The sequence below is a fragment of the Drosophila subobscura genome, chromosome U (genome assembly GCF_008121235.1).
Source record: "Drosophila subobscura isolate 14011-0131.10 chromosome U, UCBerk_Dsub_1.0, whole genome shotgun sequence".
Lineage (NCBI taxonomy): Eukaryota > Metazoa > Arthropoda > Insecta > Diptera > Drosophilidae > Drosophila > Drosophila subobscura.
Genome location: NC_048534.1, coordinates 12,862,260 through 12,886,121, shown reverse-complemented (window position 1 = coordinate 12,886,121; position 23,862 = coordinate 12,862,260). Strand labels below are relative to the sequence as shown.

Here is a 23,862-nt window from a genome sequence, read left to right as displayed (position 1 = left end):
TCGGAGGCCTGTTTTAAGCCACTGTTTTATGAATCGAATGGCCATAATGAGGTCTATCTTTCGTTCGTTTTAATTTTCTTTTCAATTTCTAATAACAAATTATGGTGACAGAATAGCCGCTAAAATTTGGATAGCCTTATGGGAAATTCTTTGGGCTTTTTCTTTGTACTTTTTAGAAACAATTTTCATGGCTTGCTGGCTGTGTCAGTAGTCAGTAGATTTGTCTAAAAATAATTTGGCATTTTATCTCTCATGCTAGCAACTTTCTTAACAGTACAGTTAGCAATGTTTAATGTGACCGAACGACAGGGTTATTCGTATCGAAAATCATCCCTGCATCTCGTTCTGCTTACTCGGTTTAAAATGCAAAAATTATGCAACAAAAATAGCTTTTACTTTCTGTGATTCAACCCTTTCTAAGCCCAACGAATTCCAATGCAAAAATATGCAAATTCAGGCGTATTCTTGGAATCATTTGTAGCATTAAAGTTTCACTTTTCTACGCATTACTCGTATTTAAATCAGCCAACGAGCTCAGTTGAAACCATAATCATAATCATAATCATGTCATTTACGATACACTGAAGTCCGATGGCCCCAGGCTTCTTCAAGCTGGCCAAAATCTCACCTGATAACAGGAAACCCACAGGCAAACACACACCCAATAAACATGGCAATATCCTGTGGAACAATTGACATAAATTCATTTGAACAGTTCACGGAAACCATAAAACTCATTAGGCTTATGATGGGGCTCAATAAACGTAGAGGGAAAAAAAAAAACAGGAGAGAGTGAGGAACTCAATTATTGGGCTCTGGTCATTCACTGATCCAAATGTAGAATATCCCCGACAATGACACGCGGGAAAAAACTTCCCCCGAATGGGGGCAAATCGGACCGTGACAGAGAATACCCTGGGGTAAAAATGTCCCTTGGGAAACGTTGGGGAAATTGCCATTAATTAAAATGCAGCAGCTTAAGCTAATAGGTTAATGGTTCCGGTCGGGAAAGCAGCTTGTCGAAACGACTGTCTAGCCGGGGACAGTGCGAGCACATGAAAATGGAAAATTATTTACTTTTCCTGCTGGGGCAGCAACAGGGCCCCACCTCAGCTTCGACGTGGTCGCCTGGCAAAGAAAAATGCAAATCATTTTGTGGTCTCTGGCGTCAGTTGCCGGGCGAAGCTCAAGCGGAGCGCACACGAATCATGGAAGTGGCCAAGGATACGGATACGGTGGAGATAGAGGTCGAGTCCGGCGGTCTGTGCCAGCCGTTGCGCCGTCGCGTGCGTCGCTTCCTCTCCGCCAAGCAGCTCTACGAGTGTCTGCATCCACTCTTCCATGTAACCTACTGGCACGGCCTCACATGCTTCTACATCAGCAGCGACGCTGCCACAGGCCGCAAGGACATCAAGAAGACCCTTTTCGGCTTTGTCAATGGCATCATGCACATCACCGTCTACACGATCTGCTACAGCCTCACGATCTTCAACAACTGCGAGTCCATTGCCAGCTACTTCTTCCGTTCGCGCATCACCTACTTCGGCGACATGATGCAGATTGTCAGCGGCTTCATTGGCGTCACTGTCATCTACCTCACGGCCATCATACCCAACCATCGACTGGAGCGTTGCCTGCAGAAATTCCACACCATGGACGTGCAGCTGCAGACCGTCGGCATCAAAATCATGTACAGCAAAGTGCTTCGCTTCAGCTACATGATTCTGTTCTCCATGTTCATGGTCAACTTTTGCTTCACCTGTGGCACCTTCTCCGTGCTGTACTCCTCGCTGGTGGCACCCAGCATGGCTCTGCACTTTACCTTTCTCATTCAGCACACAGTCATCTCCATAGCCATTGCTGTATTCAGTTGCTTCACGTACTTGGTGGAGATGCGTCTGGTGATGGTAAATAAGGTAAGGAACAGCTACGTTTGCCCCAAAGAACTTCGCACCAAAGATTGGTGAAAATTTACAATTTCTTAAAGCATTTTCTCTACCATTCAATTAATTTAATTAGCTCTGACACTGGCCGTGAATCCCCAGCCATGAACCCGCCAGTTAGCTGGTTGAGATGGACGCTTTATAATTTCATAAACGTTGGCCCCACACAAAAGGCGGTTGGTGGGTGCAGAACTGTCATTAAATAAAAACTTGCTGAATGTGTGATGGACGGGTTTCCATTACCTGACCTGTCAGCGGCGAAAAGTAGACAACAGCCAGCCATTGAGTCCAAGGTGTGGGTCCGCGTGTGTCATGAAAACTTCCGTAACTAATCAGAGAACTGAACTTTAAGGATAAAACTATAAAAGAAACTTGTGTCCATCGACGGGGTAACAGTTTTTTCGTTGCACTCACGATGAGTGGATTTTGGAGGGAGTTGTTCAGCCCGAGAGATGCACACGGCGCGGAGCAGACGCTGCTCCTGTGCACCTACGTCCTTGGACTGACGCCATTTAGACTCAGGGGTCGGGCAGGACAAAGGCAGTTCCAACTGAGCAGAATTGGCTACCTGAATGCCCTGCTCCAGTTGAGCTTCTTCAGCTACTGCTTCCTCAGGGCACTCATCCAGCAGCAGAGCATTGTGGGATATTTCTTCAAGTCGGAGATCTCCGAGGTCGGAGACTCGCTACAGAAATTCATTGGCATGACCGGCATGTCCATACTCTTCCTGTGCAGCACCATGCGGGTGCGCCTGCTCATCCATCTCTGCAATCTGATATCCCACATTGATGGGCATCTCCTGGATGTGGGTGTGGCCTTCAATTATCCGGCAATCATGCGGCTGAGGCACTCGCAGCTCCTTCTAATGTCCGCCGTGCAGTTGGCGTACTTGGCCAGCTCCACGTGGATGCTGCTGCGGAATGATGTGAGGCCCAGCTATCCCGCTGCAGTGGCCTTCTATGTTCCAATAATCTTTCTGCTCAGCACTGTGATACTTTTCGGTGCCTTCCTCCATCGTCTGTGGCAGCACTTTGAGGCATTGAATAAGGTTTGAAAGCTCTTCATTTAATTAGCTTATCAGTAGTCCCTTCACTTTCATTAGCGTCTCATTAATCATAGAGATTACAATCCACGCACTCGGTCTGTTCGCAGTCCATTCCGTTGCTCATACGCCATGTGGCTGTTCAATCGTTTGGTTTACATGACGCAGCCACACGGCGTTTACAGCTGCTACCGGGTGACCCTGTGGCTGGCACTCTGGCTGGGCATTGTGCCCTACCATGTGACGAGTGCATCCACCAGACTCAGTTCCTCCTACTTTGGCTACTTCAACATCATCTTTCGGCTGCTCATGTACGCCGTGAACTTTGTGTACAGCACCCTGGATCGTCGCACCCTGATGTCGAACTTCTTTCTCTCGGAGATCTCGAATGCAATCGATGGCCTGCAGAAATTCAATGGAATGTTTGGCATCATAGCCATACTCCTCATATCCCTGATCCAGCGGCGCAAACTGCTGCAAGTGCTGGCCATATACGATGCCCTGGAACGCGAGTCGTTTCCGCGCGTAGGGATAACCCATCACCAGGGAGCAGCATCGCGGAGGATGAACCGCTTGGTTCTGTTCATGGGTGGCAGCACGACGGCCTACATCGCTGGCAGTTTTCTCATGATCAGCACCAGGGACACGGCCACCTTCTCCATGTCCGCCATCATAAGTTATTTCTCGCCGCATTTTATAGTTTGTGCCGTTTGCGTTTTGGCTGGCAATTTGATAATCAAACTGTACATCTACTTGAGTGCGCTGCATAAGGTTGAGATGCGTTTAATCTCGCTCATTTCTCATTAAAAATGTTGCATTTATTTTCCTTGCAGGTGCTGAAGAACCTCTCCCATCAGTGGGACTCTCGCAGCCTGAAGGCGGTGGCCCAGAAGCAACGCTCCCTGCAATGCCTCGACTCCTTTTCCATGTACACAATCGTGACCAAGGACCCGGCAGAGATTATACAGGAATCCATGGAGATCCATCACCTGATTTGCGAAGCTGCCGCCACGGCCAACAAATACTTCACCTACCAACTGCTGACCATCATTTCCATTGCCTTTCTGATCATCGTCTTCGATGCTTACTACGTGCTGGAGACGCTGCTGGGCAAATCGAAGCGCGAAAGCAAATTCAAAACGGTGGAATTCGTCACTTTCTTCTCGTGTCAAATGATACTCTACTTGATTGCCATCATCTCGATTGTGGAGGGCAGCAATCGGGCCATCAAGAAGAGCGAGAAGACGGGCGGCATAGTCCATTCGCTGATGAACAAGACCAAGTGCCCGGAGGTGAAGGCAAAGCTGCAGCAATTTTCCATGCAGCTAATGCACTTGAAAATCAACTTCACAGCCGCTGGACTCTTTAATATCGATAGAACTTTATACTTTACGGTGAGTGGCGTGGATATAAACTAATTGTATATTTCTGTAGATTAACTTAATCTGCCTACACAGATCAGTGGCGCGCTGACCACGTACCTCATCATCCTGCTGCAGTTCACATCGAATTCCCCCAGCAATGCGAATGCCAATGGCAATGGGAATTACTATCCCTGTTGCGAGACACTCACTAATATAACGAATCACACAAATTAGCTACTAACAATTACGGGGGAGTGTGAAGTGAGAGCGTTGGAGCCGGTGAAATGTTTTAGAATACAACTACGAATACGTCCAGATGTTTACGTTTAATATTTTATGTTTGTGCAAGCAGAAAATGTATTTTTTTGATCTTGTTGTTGTCTATTAGCTATTGGCAATAAATACAATTGTTTTAAAGGTAACTTCAAGTGGCGTGTTCCCAATGGCTGCCCCAGGTTATTGCTCCTCATATCTTGAGTGAAATTTTCGTTTCTGCGTGGGCACTAAATGCCTTTTTACGCTTACCATCAATTGTTTGCCAATTGTAATGTATAGCCCGTGGGCCGGCAGGTCACGAATCCCGCTGAACTCCCGCTGGCAAAGTGTTTGCTGATGACCTTGTCCAACCGCCTCACTCGGTGGCTCATTTAAGCTTAATTAAATATTTGTCGCTATTGATATTAGCTTATTATGCTGCTCCATCGTGTCCCCCTGTCTGCCTTGTGGCAAGGGGTGTGTGCCGCGAGACCCTTTAACGATTCTGATATATGAGCCTTCACTCGCGCTGCCACACGGGCAATCATCATCAGCGCGCGGCACTTCCTTCCGTTGTGTCAGTTTGCGGATAATACGCGAGTCGTGCAGACGTTTTCTTCTACGCAACAGTTGGACTTCGGTTGGTTTCAAATGGCCTTTAAGCTGTGGGAGCGCATCTCCCAGGCGGACAATGTGTTTCAGGCACTGCGTCCGCTGACATACATCTCCCTGCTGGGGCTGGCTCCGTTTCGGCTCAATCTGAATCCGCGGAAGGAAGTGCAAACCTCCACGTACTCATTCGTCGCGGGCATCGTGCACTATCTGTTCTTCGTGTTGTGTTTCGTGACCTCTGGCCTGGAGGGTGACTCCATAATTGGCTACTTCTTCCAGACGAACATCACGCGGCTGGGCGACAAAACCCTTCGGCTGACCGGCATCCTGGCCATGTCCACCATCTTTGGCTTCGCCATGTTCAAGCGGCAGCGTTTGGTCAGCATTATACAGAACTACATTGTGGTGGATGAGATATTCGTGCGGCTGGGCATGAAGCTGGACTATCGCAGGATCCTGCTGTTTAGCTTCCTCATTTCCCTGGGCATGCTGCTGTTCAACGTCATCTATCTGTGTGTGAGCTATGGCCTGCTGGTGAGTGCCACCATCTCGCCCTCGTTCGAGACCTTCACCACCTTCGCCCTGCCACACATCAACATCAGCCTGATGGTCTTCAAGTTCCTCTGCACCACGGACTTGGCCAAGAGTCGTTTCAGCATGCTCAACGAAGTGAGTTCAGCTTTGCCACAGATCGGGGATTAATTTACAAACTAATTTGATTCCTGTAGATCCTGCAGGACATTCTGGACGCACACATCGAGCAGTACAGCGCCGTGGAGCTCTCGCCCATGCATTCCGTGGTGAATCACAAGCGATACTCCCATCGCCTGCGCAATTTCATCAGCACTCCGATGAAGCGGTACAGTGTGACCTCGATTATACGCCTGAACCCGGAGTACGCCATCAAGCAGGTGTCCAACATCCACAACCTGCTGTGCGACATTTGCCACACCATCGAGGAGTACTTCACCTATCCCCTGCTGGGCATCATTGCCATCTCCTTTCTGTTCATACTCTTCGATGACTTTTACATCCTCGAAGCGGTGCTGAACCCCAAGCGACTGGATGTCTTCGAGACGGATGAGTTCTTTGCCTTCTTTCTCATTCAAATGATCTGGTACATTGTCATCATCATACTGATCGTGGAGGCCAGCAGTCGCACCATTTTGCAGAGCAACCAGAGTGCAGCCATTGTGCACAAGATCCTCAACATCACCGACGACCCCGAGCTGCGAGATCGCCTCTTCCGCCTGTCCTTGCAGCTCTCCCACAGGAGAGTGCTCTTCACCGCCGCCGGACTCTTTCGCTTGGACCGCACGCTCATCTTTACGGTGTGTACAGTGTGTGGGACTCATTTTCGGAGTATTTCTATCGATTTGTATTCTATTGCGTTGCAGATAACTGGCGCCGCCACTTGCTATCTCATTATACTCATCCAATTCCGGGCCACGCATCACATGGAAGACGCAGTCGGAGCAAATGCCACCCACATTCACTTTCTTCATGACTAGCGTTAGGCATTTATACGTTGAAGTGTTGCTTTTGAAGTTGAAATACAAATAAAGATGCATTTATATGCAAATATTTGAAAATTTAGATACAGACTATTTCCATCCAGTCTCAAACTGTGGATGGTAGATCTGCAGTGACTCGGATTTTCCGTAGCTGCACTCCTTTATGGCATTGAATTTTGGGAATTTTTCAAGGGCATTGCAAGTGAACACCAAGGCAAGGACAAGGATAAAGAATTCTAGAATGCTAGAATTTGTTGTGTTGATGTACTTAAAAATGGCTGCGATTTGTATCAGAAATCATGACTAATACATATGCAAAAAGTTTAAATAAGGTTAAATGATATAAAGTATCTTTCAATAAATTTAGAGAATAAAATTGGGAGCAGAGTAAATGCAAATAAAATGTAATCTGTTGCCTCAGTGGTACTATCTGATATTATATCCCACATATTCTAAATTTAAATTTCAATTTGAATTCAAATATTGGTTACAGCAGCTGCAAAGCTTTGTGCCATAAGGCGCGCTTAACAGAACTCACTTAACAGTGCAGTAACAGAGTTCGGTTCAGTTCAGTTCGGTTCGGTTCGTTGGTTCCTCACAACCAGCTCACTTGCACGCTGTCCAGCACTGTCAAATTCAAATGCAAAAACCGTTACAATATTTGATTTTGTATAATGCAAGACAAGACCCACATACACATCAGGAAATGTCGTGTGTTCCACTTGTGCCCGTCAGCCTAATTTAGTTCTGTGCAACATAATCTGTTTGGGTAACTCACCTTTCACTTTCACTCAACTGAAAATGCTAATCCATATACGCACGCCAACACCACAACACCAGCCCCTAGCAGCGGCACACAGAGAGCCAATAATCCAATAAGGGAGCCAGCCCAGCCAGCCTGAATACGCGCTGAAGCACTTGGGTGTTCCCTGTTCCGACATTTGAATGTTTTATTGCCTCAGCCAATTCCGCAGGCAGTCATCGTGGGTGGTTTTCTGTTTCGGATGGATTGGTGCTGCTTTGGCTGAATGTTTGGCGCTGTTAGTTGGTCGATGTGCGAAAAATGGGAAGCTCTGTGATACTCTGAACGGTTCCCCGGTCAATTTACGCAGCTTACATGTGTAGTGTGTGCTGATTTGTACTCAGCTAATCTCAACGATTAGCCGCCATGATAAGGTTTCGACAAGTTGTTATCAATTTTGGTTTTTTATTTCATTTATGATTTGTTTACTTTGGACATGCGAAAGTGCACTCCAAATTCTAGTTGCATTCGACGCAGAGATTAGGGATTTATGTACTAGAAAAATGTGCCCTAGTTTTGCGGTCAGTTGGAAGTGCAGCTTGAGAGATTCCACAGAGTTTCAGATTTCATTAAGTTTAATTCACAATTCAATGACAAAACTATGGAAAATCTAAAGCGCAAATTAACCCAAACACCCACACACACGCACACACACGCGCACACATAGAGGAAGCTCTTCTCAAGCCGTATTTCCATGTGCCGGCGCACTTGACTGACATTCATCATCAGCAGCAACGGCGGCAAAGGCAGCAAACGGCGGCAGCTGCTGCTCCGGCGTTGATTCTCTCTGCTCTGCTCTGCTCGGTCGGTCACCGGCGGCTGTCGTTGTAGTTTCTGTGGACTCTCGTCCGCCGCACTCGTAATCAAGCATTCGTGGCTAACGGTACTGCTCCGAGTCGCGTTCTCTCTTCCATCTATCCATATCCATATAAATATCCGTGGCAAGTGTCTATCCCACTGAACTAAAGAGTGTAAATTATACCTCCACGTGCTCAAGTGCCCTCGAGTGTGTCCAGCACATCCTGATCGAATTTCAATTTCCACCAGAAGGATATACACGTATCTGTCGTACTGGTTTCCCGATTTGTTTCTGTTTAACAAACACAAAGTGAGTGCCCAGAGAGAGTGAGTGAGAGAGCAGCTATAGCTCATGTGTGGCGGAAAGCTCATCCATAAAATTCCGTTTTGACGGTTAAAATTTAGATTTGATTTGGCTTAATCGCCGGCAGACTTGTTAAGATTACAGCCAATTAAAGAAATCGAAGTCGCTTTGCCGCTGAGAACGGAGAATTCCAGTACAGTGATGGCTCTCCAGAGGGGATCAAGAAAGTTCTAGAATGCACTTTTGTGCGTTTAATGGGGAGTTGATCTCTGGAAATAAAGATTTTCATACAGCAGACACCTCCCTTAGCATTCACATTCAGTACAATGCGCACCCAAAGGTAGTGGCAGCTACAAGTGTTTTACATCCACCATCAGAGCCTCCACTGTACCTTTCTAACTGCATTTATCAGCATTTTTGTGCTTTGTTCTACCGCTGCCTTTGTAATTTCTCTCTAGTTTAATTACAAACACAAGAAATCGCGAATGACTTACTTAGTTGGCCATCCTTCGCTTAATATATACCATTAAATCTGGAAATTAACAGCTGTTTCAGTGCCAATTGCCCATACGACCTGTGTGACTCAAGTTCAAGTTGAGTCCAAACTGAGATGCACACTAATTGCAGCTGCGTGCGGCTTGTTAGAAACAAATGAATACGTTGCACAGTGCCAACTGGCGAGAGTCTTTGTCTTTCAGTTTCCCAAAATAAATATTATATTTATAGGTTTAGGTTTTGGTCTTTAATTGTTGCGGCGCTGCCATTTCTATAATTAAAGGCTGAGAGCATTTAATTGCATGCTGATAAACGATGGCACATTATCGAAAACACTAAACATTAGGCTAATGTTACTGCAAGTTGTAATTATCGCATTGTAGCTGAGATGAGACGGAACTATTTGCAAACTGCGTCGAATCTACAGTTGCGGTTGAGTGTGGCTCGGGTGGCTTTTGCGGCTTGCGTTGGGAAATTGTTTGAGAATTCGAGAAGGTGTTGAATAGAGAGATGTGTCGTATACAAATGTATCACATTACTTGTGTGTTTACAAGCCACCGATCATTCATCAATGACTATATCAACCAACCAACCCAGAACTTGCAGTTATTTTCTAACTAATTGGCACTTTTCCCAACTTTTCCCAGAGAATCTCTGCCAACTTTGTGGTCCAACAATTGTTTCACTTTCTCCTTGATTCTGTCCAAGGTTCAGGGCTCTTTGGTCACTTGCATTACACGTTCAATGCACATCAAAAATGCTAATACGAAAGATCAACAGACACTCACGATTCCTTAATTTAATAATGAATAACAAGAACATTTTTGAACTTAATTGAAGGCAATTATTCAGTGTTGGAGTCGTCCTCTTTCGCTGTGAAAATGTGAATCTTCTGTGTTGTGTTGTGTTGTGCCTTAGATCTAATTGAATTAACAGACTCATTTGGTGGCGAAGATGTGTGATGAGCTGTTCAGGAACCACCTGTTCAATGTCCAGTTTAATTAAAACATCTGTCACTCTCGTAATTTTTGCAGAGTGCAGCCCAACAATAAAAAGGCGCCGACAAGTGCTCGCGACAGTCATTCATCATTCAAAAAGACATAATCATATCAATTGAACAAGTTGACACGCTCCCAAATATACATACTGTGTACATATGTATTTGTATATAGATTCGTATTCATGTGCAATAACGGAAAGTGTCAAAGACCCAACCATAGCTCACTGTGGGGTCAATTGATAGACTCAATTATGACGATATATCAGAGCGATGCGAACAATGCCATCAGACATACAGACATATGTATGTACATACATATATCTCTCCCTTTATACATATTTATATTTATGCTGATTTGTATTACATATATATGTGGCTCGCTTGATGAGAACTCTTCTGAGAGATTGTGTGGATAGACAGATAGGCTGTGGTCTGGTCTGGTCTGGGTCTGCATTCAAGCGATAAGTGCAGTGCAGTTCAATTTCCTCAATTGTTCGCCAATGTCTTCCTCATGGGTCTGTTCACCTAGACGTGGCTCGAAATCCCGCTTATCGGAATGCAGTGGATACCCGCTATGACAAATAACATCTCCCTATACACCTATTGCTATTTATTGCATACATTTCCAATGGAAAACTCTCTGCCACGAGTGTGTGCACAGGGGAAGCTTCCAACTAATTAAAACGCTCAATCCATTGTAAAGTGTCAGGCGAAGCTTTGTAATTATCACCACTGATACGGGGTAATCATCAGAATATACTTATTTACTCGTGTGTACATATTTATATGGCATTTGCGTTTACTTTATAACTATGGGTTATATTCGACACGAGTGTGAACATCAATTGGAAGTCACGTTTTGCTTAAATTGATTCAATTATATTGATTAAAAAGGAGACGTTAGTAATATTTTGTACTCGCTGCAGTTCCATCTCTAAGGTTCTTTATTTGTTTATATTTAAAGCAATGCCAGTGTGCATTTTGACTAAATAATATAGGTTCGAAATAAACATATTTACAATTTTTGTATAGGTGCAATCATATGTTTATGTACATACTGATACCCTTACTGATTGAATAGCAATCAACGCTCAGCTCAAGTGGTTGCTGCTAGAAAATTGCACTTGTAGCAAGATGTTCCCTCTATAATATTCAAACATTTTGGCAGATGGGAAATGTAAATAGTTGTATGCAACAGGTGGCACAAGAAAGAGCTCCCGCATTGGGCAGCAACAAAATGTGTCCAGCGAACATTGTGAGTTATTTATGACCATTCAAAGCTAAACATTTTATGTACCATGAAAATGTTTTCCTATTGTGCTAGAACTTCAAGTAAAGGCAGTGATACCGGGATATTAAAAATTTGAGGGACAAACATTGCATTATGAGCGCTGGTAGTCGATCTGGTACAGAAAATGTAGAAGCAAAAGTTGAAAGTATCTAAAAACTAAGGCGAGATGGTGGCACCGATGGCACACCTCTTTGACAAATTAAAACACGGCGCAGTCCTCACACTACCAACACAAATTTAACGTTTTGTCTCAAGCTATTCCTTCCTTTCAGACCAAATGGAATTTGTCTTGAATTATAGTCAATACGCCCACAAAGTATGCAATTCGTTTGGCATCCAGCAGTGTGCTGTGTAGACTCCATGTAGAATTTACCTATAGGAGCGAGTCAGAGCGGGAACTAATATTGGTAGAAGTCCAATTAAATGTATTGTGATTTGGTTAACAGCCTTAACTTGTTACCATTAATTAGTCCAGTAATTGGTGCTAATTGTCGGGTGATTTTGGGACTCGCTTAATTTTTAAATATATTTCCAATTTACACACAAACATTTCTAGGAGAAAAATACAAGTTAAATAAATGATAAACCTTAGAGGAGATTGGGATATTGAAAGATATTGATTTGAATTATATTAAGTGTGGAAAAATATATATATTTTATTTCTTTATTTTACCATTCTCTACATAATTATTGGAAGCACGAATAACCGAAAATAGCTGTCTGTACGTATTTATATAAATGAATTTCCCGCAGACCTTGACTCATTCCCATATGATTGTGGCTGTATCCCAATTGATGTGCACTTGTGGCTCTGTTTCTGTTTCCATTTCCAATGTTACTAATAGCGAACGTGCATATCATTACTGTTACAGTCGGACTTACAGTAGCACCAAAGTCACAGCGTGAGTGAGCCATGCCCACAGCGCAGAGCAGCGCCATGTGGGGCCAGAAGAGCAATCGCAAATTAATTATCGGCATATTCGGCTTCAGCCTGGGACTGTTTGGCATATTGTGCGGCATGTTCTGGGAGGACCTATTCAATTGGATCATGCACAAGGTAATTAATGAATGACAACATTCGGACACGTGTTGATGCGACCAGCAGCTGCACTTGATTAGCTTTGGCCGCCCGCGCCCAATTGGGAGTCAAAGCAGAAGTGCCGCCCCAATTGGCGCCAGTCAGAGATCGAGGGGAACTTGTTGAGATTTTTAATCAATTGCAATTGGGGGGATCCACAGGAAATGGCTCTGGCACCCGACACACGTGTCTACGAGAACTGGAAGTCGCCGCCGCTGGAACTCAATTTGGATATTTATCTGTACAACTGGACGAACCCCGAGGAGTTTGGCAATCTCTCGACGAAGCCCATCCTCGAGCAGGTGGGTCCCTACAGATTCAGCGAGCGGCCCGACAAGGTGGACATCGATTGGCATCCGGAGAACGCTTCTGTGAGCTATCGCCGCAGAAGTTTCTTCTACTTCGACGAGGAGGGCAGCAACGGCAGTCTGGACGATGAGATTATCACCCTCAATGCGGTTGCTCTGGTGGGTAGGAATATTCCTTCTCGTAATCCCTTACTTTAATGGTTTTCACCTCCCCAGTCCGCTGCAGCCACGGCCAAGCATTGGCCCAGTGTCAAGCGTGCCATGGTCGATGTGGGCCTCAAGGTCTACGGCCCCGAGATGTCTGTGCGCAAGAAAATCGATGAGCTCCTTTTCACGGGCTACAACGATGTCATGATCGACGTGGCCATGGCCATGCCCATCTTTGGCGATGAGGTCAAGGTGCCCTTCGACAAGTTTGGCTGGTTCTACACTCGCAACGGCAGTGCCGATCTCACGGGTGTCTTCAATGTCTTTACGGGTGCCGACGATCTGGCCAAGCTGGGACAGATGCACACGTGGAACTACCAGGAGAACACGGGCTTCTTCGAGTCCTTCTGCGGCATGACCAACGGTTCGGCAGGGGAGTTTCAGCCACAGCATTTGAAACCCGGTGGCAGTGTGGGACTTTTCACGCCCGACATGTGCCGCACAGTTCCGCTGGATTATGTCGAAACGGTGGACGTTGAAGGCTTGAAGGGTTACAAATTCGCTGGTGGACCACGTTCTGTGGATAATGGTGAGGCATTAATAATACTTCGAAGGATTAGCTAATGAAATTCTCGTTTTAGGCACACTTTATCCCGAGAATCTTTGCTACTGCGGCGGTCAGTGCGCGCCCTCGGGCGTGATGAACATCAGTGCCTGCCGCTTTGGGTCGCCCGTCTTCATGTCCTATCCACATTTCTACAATGGCGATCGGTTCTTTGTGGATCAGGTGGAGGGACTGGAGCCCAAGCAGGAGGATCACGAGTTCTACATGGTTGTCGAGCCAAATACGGGCATTCCACTGGAGGTGGCAGCCCGTTTCCAGGTCAACATGCTGGTGGAGCCCATAGAGGGCATAGCCTTGTACAAGGATGTACCCAGGATATTCTTTCCGCTCATCTGGTTCGAGCAGAAGGTGCGGATCACACCGGAAATGGCCGACCAACTGAAGGTGCTGCCCATTGTCCTGCTGTCGGGGCAGATCTTTGCTGGCGTTTGCCTGGCCATTGGCCTCGTCCTCCTCTGCTGGGCACCCGTCGAACACATGTTGTCCTGGTGCCGGAGTCGTCGCTACGATCTGAAGACCCCAACGAAGAAAAACGGCGAACACAAGAGCCGCTCCCACTACTCCAGCGCCGAAGAGCTCAAGTCCAAGGCCTCCACTCTGGTGTGCGAGAAGAGTACCAGCGGCACTCCGGACAGCTCTCCCCTGCTCTCGCGCCGCCAAAAGGCCACCATTGTCCCGGCCAGCATGTCCAAGTCGCAGACGGGCGACAGTGTCGCCACCGCCTCGACCTCCGTCAGCGACAACAAGCAGGAGTAACGCAGAAACTTCATTTCGCCATTCGCCATTTAGCTAGTTAAGCCGTCCTAGTGCTTTAGTCGTAGTTCCTAGTTTAGGTAGTACGTGTTTGCCAGTACCAAAGACCATCAAAATTTCAAATCCATTCCCAGTGCCTATGCCAAAGATGAGTTAGCCGGCGAGGCCATTTGCTCGGCATGCGAATACTCTCTCTACATTCCATTCCCTAGTTTCTAATTGTCCAAAGACATTTTTGTATTTTGTACATTTTTTCTTAATCAAATTGTGTCTCTGCAGTTCGCTGGAAGCTGACAGAAGGCCAAAATATCAAAGTGCATATATTTTATACAACATTTCACTTGCTTTTTCTTTGCTTTGGGTAAAAGTGTTCTTGGAACAAGATGAAACGTGTTGAAGCTCTTTTCTGTCTTGACTTTTAGCTCCTACAATTGTATTAAATATTTTCCAGGAAATTTCATTTAATTTTATCAACAAATTTTCACATCTTTCTTATTTTAACAACAGTTAATTATCAAATAGAACAATATACTCGTGCCGTGAGGTATACGAATATACATCCTAGAAAACCCTAAGAAATATTATTGGTTCGTTCACGAACATGGGAATCTTTGAGCGTTGCTTTTACTTAACAATAGTACAATAATATTTGCAATATCACAAATGACCCAACTTAAGTGACTAAAATACGAATCGAAAAGGGGGAAAGTGTGGGTATTACGGGCAGGGAAACTTGGCGAAATTTGTAGACTACTTCTTGATTTTATAGCCCGCAGTGTAGCCATAGCTGTCAGCAACTGAAAGTTGAACAAAACCGAAGTCAATTAGTTAATAAGTTAAGAGAAAATGTGAAGAGTAACCCACGTTCATAGTCCTTGGAATAACACTCGAAGAACTCTCCCAGAAGTTTGCCAGGGGGCACCTCCCATGTGGCAGTGCCGCCATATTTCGGTGGCAAGGCGCTGGCCTCAATGTGCGATGTCAAAGCCTTGTAGTCCTTGCCATGGAAGAAGATCTGCAAATAAATTGTGGAATGGTAAATAGATAAAAGGCATATCTAAGAGCTCTGAGTACTTACACGCTTGCGCAGCTTTTCGCGAATGAATGGCTTGAATATGGCAAAGAGCATATTGAATATGTACGAATTATTCACAATGTGAACGGCCTTCAAGCGCACGCAGATGCATTCCTGTATATAATCCAACAACATGGCCGCAAATGAGGGTGTAAACTGCGTAATATGGCTAAGTGGCAGACCTACAAACACAAAGATTAATATCTCTGAAATCCCAATTCTAGTTGCGGATTACCTTCCATATCAATAATGACAACTGCTCCGCAAATTTGTGAATATGGTTCCACCATGGAGCCCAAAACTGTCAACTGAATGCCGCGGAAGAGATCTGGCAAAGGCACCTGCGAGGGCTTCCATTTTTCTGTTGTGAAAATGAATATTAAGAGAGATCTTTTAAGTGCGGTTTGTTGACGACTTACTTCCTGCTTCTAGCACTAGCAGACGACGACCATGTTGATCTCTTTCTGGCAATAGGTTCAGTATATTTGCCTCAAATACATTGCGCAATTTTGAGGGGATTATATTCTCACAGGCAGCGCCATACTTCAGTTTCATGTGATAGAAGTTCTTGAGCTGAAAAGGGAACAAAAGAGAATTTATTATAATTTAATGTCTCCTTCCCTTTGCTCTACTCTTGCTGCACATTTTACATCTTTAATTCACGGAACACTCACCCTTTTCAAAGCGCTCTCTGGATAGTAATGGGTTGGACGCAAGAACATCATCATGTACTCATCATCCAGTGGCAAGTTTAAATACTTTTCATCTAAATTTTAAGAAATCAAACATCAGAAATCAAATACCAAAGTTCGTTGTTGTTCCCCACTTACTCTGAATAAGTTCCCTTAGCTCCTTGATGGCCTGCTCCTTGTGGCCCGGCGTCTCCCGAAGTTCATCCTGTGCCTTCTTCAGTGCCCATTCGGGTGCCGGCTCCTTTTCCATGCGAATGCGAGCCGATCCCAGATCAATGTATGGCAGCTGCTGTTCATCGTAGCTAATGCACTCTGCCTTTCCCATTGTAGTGTTTCTGAGTTGCTGATGATCGTCCGATCTGCTGTGATGTTGTTCACTGATTCAGGCTGCGAACGAGAATAAAATTGTTTAGGTTTGGGCTTAAACATTTTGAGTGGTTTGGCAAGCGTTTCCTCAAGTCGATTGGCACAACTGGGTTACTTCCGCAGCGGCAGCAACAGCAGCGGCAGCAGCAGCAGTTCAATGCCTGAAACTGTCCAATAGGTCTGTGTGTGTGTCTATGTCCGTATGCCCATGTTTATGTATGACTCAATGCTGATCTTCATAGACAAAAAACGCCGAAAAATAGCCACGACGGAAGAAGCGGCTCGCACAAACAGCTAGACTTACGGTCAAAGGGGGTGCATGGGTGAGGAAAAGATCGTTTGACGAATAGACAATAGCGCCCAAAACTGGTCGCACAACGTGCGTTCGACAGCCACTCAGATACATAAGTGTATACCCTTACCGGCAATGGGTATCAAATGTTGGTCAGGGCTCATGCAACAGATCGCAATCATTAGAGAAGTGCAGTCCCCGGAACATAATCATCTCAAGGATAGTTTTTGCTTATTATTAATGATTTTATTTCTATGAATATTTATCAGCATTGAAGATAAGATCTAGATCGAAGAACATATTGCTTTTGATGGGGATTTTCGTTATTCTTTTATTCATCAAAAGCGCTTAAATATTCGTTATTAAATCAAACACTTATTATATTGAAACATTGCAAAGAATATTGCTGGAAAGAGTCTCCCATCTTCTGCATGCCACGAAATCACTTTCCCCTCCATAATATTTTATGCTTATTTTGGCTATTCGAAAAACCGAAACGTGGTCCGCCCCTTTGGCTCGTAGACGCCTTGGCAACACCTTGGCTGGCACAACAAAATCGAACAGACCATTCGATTCGGTGACGTAGCAATATGTGAGCTGGCAGCTATCTTTTCCATGCCCTGTCATGAAGGACTTGACAATGGCACACTAAAGACCGTATGAGAAATGAGCGGAGAGTGGAGGAAGCAGTCGGTGTATCGCTTGGAGTGAACTACCGAAAATTGTACTGCAAATCGCAGTCCATTAAATCTGATTTAGTGCTGCTCTTGTGATTGAAGCAATTAGTAAGTTTTTGATATTGGCTTTTCCTGTGTGTGTGTGTGTGTGTGTGTGTGAGATTTTTATTATGTATCTCGACATTGTTGCGGTCAAGACGAATCAAGGTAAAAGTCAAGGCCAATTTTAAGTTTTGTATATCTAAGAAACTCCGAAAGTCAGAGACCAATTATGGCCCGACGTGCGTTTGGTCTCAGACTTCTGTGTGAAATCTTTTGTGTGTCATTATTATTTTTTCGGTTGTCTCCAGAAACCTCGTCAATGAATCTCCGGGTTATTTATGCTTTGCTTTTATTTGCTTTTGGGTTTTTCTGTGTTTTGTATTTGACTTTGTCATATTTTTGTATTTGCTTTGAAGTTCAACAGCCCATAAAGTTATGCGCATATTAATTAGTTGGTCAGTTTTTTTGTTGTCTTCATTTCGGTCTGTTGTAAAATCCAATTAAATCAAGAAACAAAAACCAAAAGTGACATACTCCAAGTTATATATTAGGTTTAAGTCTATTTCTGTCGTGTGGAACTTTAATTTAAATTCAATTAGGCGCATGCAAGATGTCAAGTCGAAATGGGGATAACTTTTAGATGAAAATATGACATAAAAACACTCCCCAGCTGATGCCATTTATGGCCATTACTATAATTCATGTTACGTTCAATTACTTTAATTTCAAATAACTAAAACGAGCAATTCAAATCCCAATTTCTGTCTAATTTCATCACTTTCAAAGAGGAAAGGTGTTGGAGTAATCTTTAGACTGTGTGACCTTTGAGCTATGAATAAATTATTAGATTTGATCGCTCTTCTCCAGTTGATTTTGCGTCGAAGAACTCTACTCTTTGTTGAGGCATTCCCCACAGTTGTGGAACTAGAGCACACTCATGATGATTCAGCAGTTAAAGATCAGGTTCGTTAAGATATTCTGTTTCTTTAAGGTCATATATAAATACATATATGCACACAGATGTACATGCACTTCTGAAGGCAGAAGAAAGAGATAATCAAGTTTATTGTTTTTGGTGGAACAATGGAACAACAAAACAAGTTTCTGAAATGAAAGGAACATTTTTCGTGGAAGGGAAGATCCTGATTCTGGTTGACATTGAAACAACTCTTAATTTGGAGATCTTAATGTGTACAGAAAAAACTTAAGTTGTAAAAGGGTGAAAGGAATTGGTACCATTAAATCCTTGATATACAATTTACACTTTTGTTCAACGAATCATTAATGAGAGGAATATAACTTCCATTAGCTCTTGATGGAAGATTCCGATCTTGACTGAGTCACCATAAGGATCTGTTGTTCTTGGGAACATCTTTTAAAAATTGATTAAATAAATTTATATTGATATAAGATACATTTTTAAATTTCCATTCACCTTTAGTTTATCAGGCGATCATTTCAGCATCCTATTTATGAGCTACACAAACTTTTCTCTTCCCTTTTACTTTTCCATAATTAGTAAATAATTTGTTGTATATATTTTATGTCTAGTTTTTGTTATTGTCATACGACTGATTAATTTTAATATGTACCTGTGCACACTGTACCTCGATCTCAACCTTTTCGATGTTTTCAGTGGCAAAACTACTTGCTGATCAGACTGATCAAAGTCTGTAGCCAGTAAAATAATTACTAAAGTACACCAGCGGAGATAAACAGGCATTACCGGTATGTGCCTCACTCAACTTCACCCTGCCTCAATAATTATACAAAATACAACAATACATCACTGGCTTGTATCTTACTTTTTGTTTTTGCTGAACTTTTGTAGCCTTTTTCTTGCCACAATCCAAACTGAAGTGAGGCGTTGCTCTGTCACTTGCAACGAGCGACAAGCGGAAACTGTGGACCCAAGAAACGAACTGCAATTTGTTCGACTATCACTCTGGAAACACATAATACATAATGCCAGTAGCAGTAACACTCCTAAGCTGATAGCTGGTATCTGGCCGCACAAAAGAAATAAAGAACAAAGAAGCAATGGCACATTGCCATTCAAATTCAAATTTCTTTTGAGAGTCTAATCGGGGCTGTGTCCACACACCGAAGTCGGGGGCCCCTCCCAGACGATTATTGTATATACACATTAGAACTGAATTAATCCATAAAGCAAACTGTGCTGTCTAATCTAATGCCAGTTAACAACTGCACAACAAAACAATAACAAAACGAGAGCCTTAAAAATGTCATATAATTTCAAAATGCACTTGATTCCCGCCCCTTGCATATATTAGATCTAAGGTATAAAAGCCACCATGATGTGCATAAATAAACCAGTCAATAGCAGCAACTATCTGGCTATTAAATGCAAATTATGGCTTTTTCTCAATTGTTTCTTTATATTTATTTTTTTGTAGCAGTGATTGTAGTGCCTCAAAAGATGACGGAGCAGTTGTTTGTTTAGTTGGGAAACGAAGCTTATAAAGGTCGAAGTTTGGAGTACACTTTGTGTGGTTTTACACTTTAATCTTTGTATTATTTATTGAATAAGTAACAAAGGGAACATTGAGCGAGAGGAATGCCTCGTAGTTGTCTTGAAATCATTTTTATTTAATTTTCTTTTTACTTAAATAACAAAGAATTTTAAGTCTTTCAATACCCTCTGAAAGTGTATAAAAAACTAAATGCATGACTTGCCATAATAAATTAAACTTCACTTTTGATGAAGAGCTAATTGAAAATGTCTCAAAGAAGAGTCGGAGGGGAGGTCAAAATCACCGACTGATTGTGCCGAAAAAGTGCCAATCTTTCATTTCTGAGTCAACTGTAACCGCGTTCAAGATCAGTTCAAGTCGCTGTCCCTGACTCATAAATGGGACACTCTACTAGATATTTATGTGGTGATGTACTCTACAATATATTGTACAATGCCAGCGTGGATCAAAAGTCTAATGCCTATCCCGTGCCGTGAATATCAATCGATTGGCCAGTGTAAACGATTTGAATTTGTATTTCTACTCGTACTCGTTGTGATATAAACAGGCACGATTCCACTGCAATTAGCCGGTTATAAACAAATCAATGAAAGTAATCACAGCGTGAAATGTAAATTAGCTTCAATTTCAGTTGAACGTTGAGGAAAATTCTATAAGCTGAAGATGAATTGATCTTTTGAACTTTCGAGTGGGGTTCTAAAGTTAGACTTTATCGCTATTAAACTGCATCTTTAATTTACTCAGATAATCCTTTGCATGCAACCAAGTGGAATGGAAATTCAAGACTTTTAATTTGCCCTTTTTATCTTAAATGATGTCATGCACTCGAGTGTGTTCTGAAGTGTAATAATTCTCAGCAATTGACAGCCAAGTGTCCAGAAAATTGTTCAGCAAAGCTTTCAGAAATACGAGTGAGGGTAAAATAATTGTAAATAAATGTGTAAAAACTATAATTGTTGAGTGAGAATTGTGTGTAGAATTCAAACTGTCGTCATAGAACGCTTGGCACTCTTTTTTTAATAGAAACTCCTCCTTTACCTTCTCAAACTCGTCTCAATGATTCTCTATACCGGAACCTACATAATCTATGATACTTCTACCCCCTCTTTTATCACACCTTTTGGGGGCTTATCCTCTATCTGGGGCAACTAGACAAAGCGGAATTTGTCAACAAAGCTCACACTTGCAGTCTCACTTATAGCATTTAAAATAGGAAACCTCCACCCATACTTTTGGTACGAGAATCACCCACTGAACGAACCGGCTCTCATATACTAAATAAATATCATTCTATAGAATCAGGAATAGCCGGTTTCGTTTTCTTTCACAATGCCAAAACCAAAACCAAAACCAACAGCAAAACCAAAAGCAACTCTATCCGCAGCGATCGATCCAATCGAAACGAGCAATGTCCATAAAAACTCGCCTTCAGTTCCCAAGTACGAATTTCGACTTCTGTTGTGTATCAGAGATATGTAAATTTTCTAATTCAATAACGGCGTTTTTTGTGTTTATTTTTTTGCACCTACCAACAGTATTTTATCCTTCACTTGACAAAATGTTAACAATTTAGGCAAACTCCAAAGCCCACACATAAACGAACGCCTAAAAAAGATGTCCAACTGGTTTTGAGTTCACTTAACTAACTCGAACATTCGTAACCAGCAGCAAGGTCAAATTGTTATAGAATACGCGCACTTGTGTGCATTAGAAGTATGGATGGAAAGAGGGCCGAAATTAGTTAGCCAAATAGGCCACACAATCGATGGGAATTGGAATTGGAAAACACGCACAGGCACTTTTTTCTGGTGTCATTAGCACAAGTGGTTCGACAGTCGGTGTCTGAAATATTTATAGGCTTCGGCGACCATCGATCCCGTGAATCAGAAAGCACAAATTAAAACCCAATTGAGCGGGACGCCAGATCCATGTGGAATGTGCCAACAAGTGCAGAAAATTGCCAGCCAGTGTGAGCAGCAGCAGCAGCAGCAGTCTGGTGTGTCGTCAATCAATTTACATTTCATTTGTGTTACATTTGCATGGAATTATATGCATACATATGCACACGTATAGATATGCAGGTTGCAGTCTAATCAATTGCAATGGAAACACTGCTTCGAAGTATGAAACACGATCTACAGGGGAATTATACATTTTGTGGTGCATCTGGAACAGCCTTCAGTGAGGAATGAATTAACGAGAAGGTTGCATTAGAACAATTGAAAAAGAAAAACAAATAGCAATGCAGAAAACAATAAAACAGGAAGACTTTGCTCATGGTTGAGAGGAATTAACTTATAAATGGAGTGGTATAATGAATAATAGAACTCCATTTCTATAAATTTAAAATATGTATCCTCATGCAATTATGAGAAAGCATTAAAAAATGCTAAGAAAAACATCACATATTCCACAATCATATTGAAGCGAAGGTAATCCTTACAGATTTTCATTCATTTTATTTTTATCAATCAAGTTGAGAGTAGAAAGGCTCACAAATCAATGGAAGAACTCTCAGAAAATAAATGTCCCACACAAATCATTTAAAATGTTTCAGGACTAACCTTCTAAAATAACAATTCCCAGTATGTTTTAATACTTTGTAACACTTCATTGCTTTTACTTTCTTTTCTTTTTATATTTTGTATAATTAAAGTTTCTCTTTTATCACTTAAAAGTTTAAACGGAATATTTAATTATTTTAATCACTAAACTCGTTGCACTTCAATTTCCCCACCACTTGCGGGCACTTTAAAAACTCTCATCACATTTTCACACAGATTCAGTAACAAAATACTTATAACTCATCTCAGAGCTCAACTTATTTTCACACACGAAATTGTTGTTAGTTTTGTAAGTCGTAAGCATCCTCTATAATCAGCTGCATACCGCATTCGCCTTTGGCAATTTCCACTTAATGAAAACAAACAAAAAGAAAAACTTTACAGCGATATTATCATCTATTGAGGAAGATCGACGTGCTAAAGACACCCCCAAGCCCCGCCCCTGAGAGTGCATCTGAGATCTGTGAGAATGCGGCAGCTTAAAGGGGGGAAGTGCAACAGCTTATGATAAATTTGGACATGGTCTGAGAACTGGTCTCTCGCATGCTCGCTCTCTGTCTCTCTCTGTGGCGTTCGCTGTCCGGAATCAAAGCGCCTGCGCACTGACGAAATGCATCAAACATTGCAGGCGGCAGTGGCAGTGGCAGGGGCAAGCGGCAAGTGGTAATTGTTTTTATGGCCAACAACCACAGAGCCATAACTTGCCTGGTGGCAGTCAAACAGACAGAAAGAGACGCCACTCCACTCCGCTCCGCTCTCAAAGGCAGAAAGTGTGTCAAATGTTGCTTCGCGCATGCGCATAATCCACAAACAAAAACAACAATGCCCAAAAAACATTACCTGGAGCCCCCCAGAGCACACACACACACACACACACACACAGCCCCCCATCCTAAGCCGCTATGTTAACGCAACTTACCGCAAAAACCGAACCGAACCGCACCGACAAAGATCTGCACGGACCGAAAGTAATATATAATATTTTTGGCAACGGTACTTCGAGTACTGTAAGAGTTTTCACGTTTCACTGTAAAAGTTTTTTGTTGTGCGCAGTGCAAGGGCGGAAACGGAGGAAAGGCTTCGAAGACAAGCACGAACGCGACAATATCCAACAATGGGCTGGGATAATGGGAATGAGATAATATCGGAGCGGCGACGTCCAAATGGCAACGCGGCTAAAACAGGTATGGCGATTGAATAGCGTTCCCAAGCTCTTCTTATTAATTAACTGGCCAGCTCAAGCTTGACAAAAAAACAAAAACTACAAAACAACAAATAATACAAATAGAGTGCGCAGAAATGCAAACTCAGAGCGCGCGCACAACATT

General features: G+C 43.1%; 4 protein-coding genes across 5 annotated transcripts; 3 read left to right on the top strand and 1 right to left on the bottom strand.

Annotated features, from left to right (window-relative positions):
- Positions 1-1,208: 1,208 nt before the first annotated feature.
- Positions 1,209-4,583, top strand: LOC117901230 (putative gustatory receptor 28b). Its single transcript, XM_034811902.1, has 3 exons — positions 1,209-1,916; positions 3,819-4,379; positions 4,443-4,583. The coding sequence occupies exons 1-3, from the start codon at positions 1,209-1,211 to the stop codon at positions 4,581-4,583; spliced, it is 1,410 nt and encodes a 469-aa protein (XP_034667793.1).
- A 672-nt stretch (positions 4,584-5,255) lies between these two features.
- On the top strand, positions 5,256-6,727 carry LOC117901229 (putative gustatory receptor 28a). The gene is made up of 3 exons (XM_034811901.1): positions 5,256-5,885; positions 5,945-6,547; positions 6,614-6,727. Exons 1-3 carry the CDS (start codon positions 5,256-5,258, stop codon positions 6,725-6,727), a joined length of 1,347 nt encoding a protein of 448 aa, XP_034667792.1.
- Positions 6,728-12,292: 5,565 nt separating this feature from the next.
- LOC117900297 (protein peste) lies at positions 12,293-14,661 on the top strand. The gene is made up of 4 exons (XM_034810609.1): positions 12,293-12,477; positions 12,660-12,965; positions 13,023-13,542; positions 13,595-14,661. Exons 1-4 carry the CDS (start codon positions 12,334-12,336, stop codon positions 14,332-14,334), a joined length of 1,710 nt encoding a protein of 569 aa, XP_034666500.1. The 5' UTR covers positions 12,293-12,333; the 3' UTR covers positions 14,335-14,661.
- Positions 14,662-14,791: 130 nt separating this feature from the next.
- On the bottom strand, positions 14,792-23,763 carry LOC117900298 (alpha-tocopherol transfer protein-like). Of its 2 annotated transcripts, none has more exons than XM_034810611.1 (8): positions 23,454-23,763; positions 16,237-16,485; positions 16,081-16,172; positions 15,826-15,979; positions 15,642-15,767; positions 15,410-15,588; positions 15,196-15,346; positions 14,792-15,128 (listed from the first exon to the last, which is right to left on the bottom strand). In XM_034810611.1, exons 2-8 carry the CDS (start codon positions 16,421-16,423, stop codon positions 15,082-15,084), a joined length of 936 nt encoding a protein of 311 aa, XP_034666502.1. In that variant the 5' UTR covers positions 16,424-16,485; positions 23,454-23,763; the 3' UTR covers positions 14,792-15,081. The 2 variants fall into 2 exon arrangements, with proteins under 2 accessions (XP_034666502.1, XP_034666503.1); XM_034810612.1 differs by lacking the exon at positions 23,454-23,763 and adding an exon at positions 19,281-19,298.
- Between the last annotated feature and the right edge of the window lie 99 nt (positions 23,764-23,862).

Bases quoted from the DNA above. Each gene is read 5' to 3' on its own strand.
- LOC117901229 (XM_034811901.1), top strand. From the start codon at position 5,256: ATGGCCTTTAAGCTGTGGGAGCGCATCTCCCAGGCGGACAATGTGTTT. The intron at 5,886-5,944 runs GTGAGTTCAGCT...TGATTCCTGTAG, and splicing joins GTTTCAGCATGCTCAACGAA to ATCCTGCAGGACATTCTGGA. The intron at 6,548-6,613 runs GTGTGTACAGTG...ATTGCGTTGCAG, and splicing joins ACCGCACGCTCATCTTTACG to ATAACTGGCGCCGCCACTTG.
- LOC117900297 (XM_034810609.1), top strand. From the start codon at position 12,334: ATGCCCACAGCGCAGAGCAGCGCCATGTGGGGCCAGAAGAGCAATCGC. The intron at 12,966-13,022 runs GTGGGTAGGAAT...TCACCTCCCCAG, and splicing joins CCCTCAATGCGGTTGCTCTG to TCCGCTGCAGCCACGGCCAA. The intron at 13,543-13,594 runs GTGAGGCATTAA...TTCTCGTTTTAG, and splicing joins ACCACGTTCTGTGGATAATG to GCACACTTTATCCCGAGAAT.
- LOC117901230 (XM_034811902.1), top strand. From the start codon at position 1,209: ATGGAAGTGGCCAAGGATACGGATACGGTGGAGATAGAGGTCGAGTCC. The intron at 1,917-3,818 runs GTAAGGAACAGC...TTTTCCTTGCAG, and splicing joins GTCTGGTGATGGTAAATAAG to GTGCTGAAGAACCTCTCCCA. The intron at 4,380-4,442 runs GTGAGTGGCGTG...CTGCCTACACAG, and splicing joins ATAGAACTTTATACTTTACG to ATCAGTGGCGCGCTGACCAC.
- LOC117900298 (XM_034810611.1), bottom strand. From the start codon at position 16,423: ATGGGAAAGGCAGAGTGCATTAGCTACGATGAACAGCAGCTGCCATAC. The intron at 15,980-16,080 runs GTGAGTGTTCCG...TTCCCTTTTCAG, and splicing joins CAGAGAGCGCTTTGAAAAGG to CTCAAGAACTTCTATCACAT. The intron at 15,768-15,825 runs GTAAGTCGTCAA...TTTTCACAACAG, and splicing joins GCTAGTGCTAGAAGCAGGAA to AAAAATGGAAGCCCTCGCAG.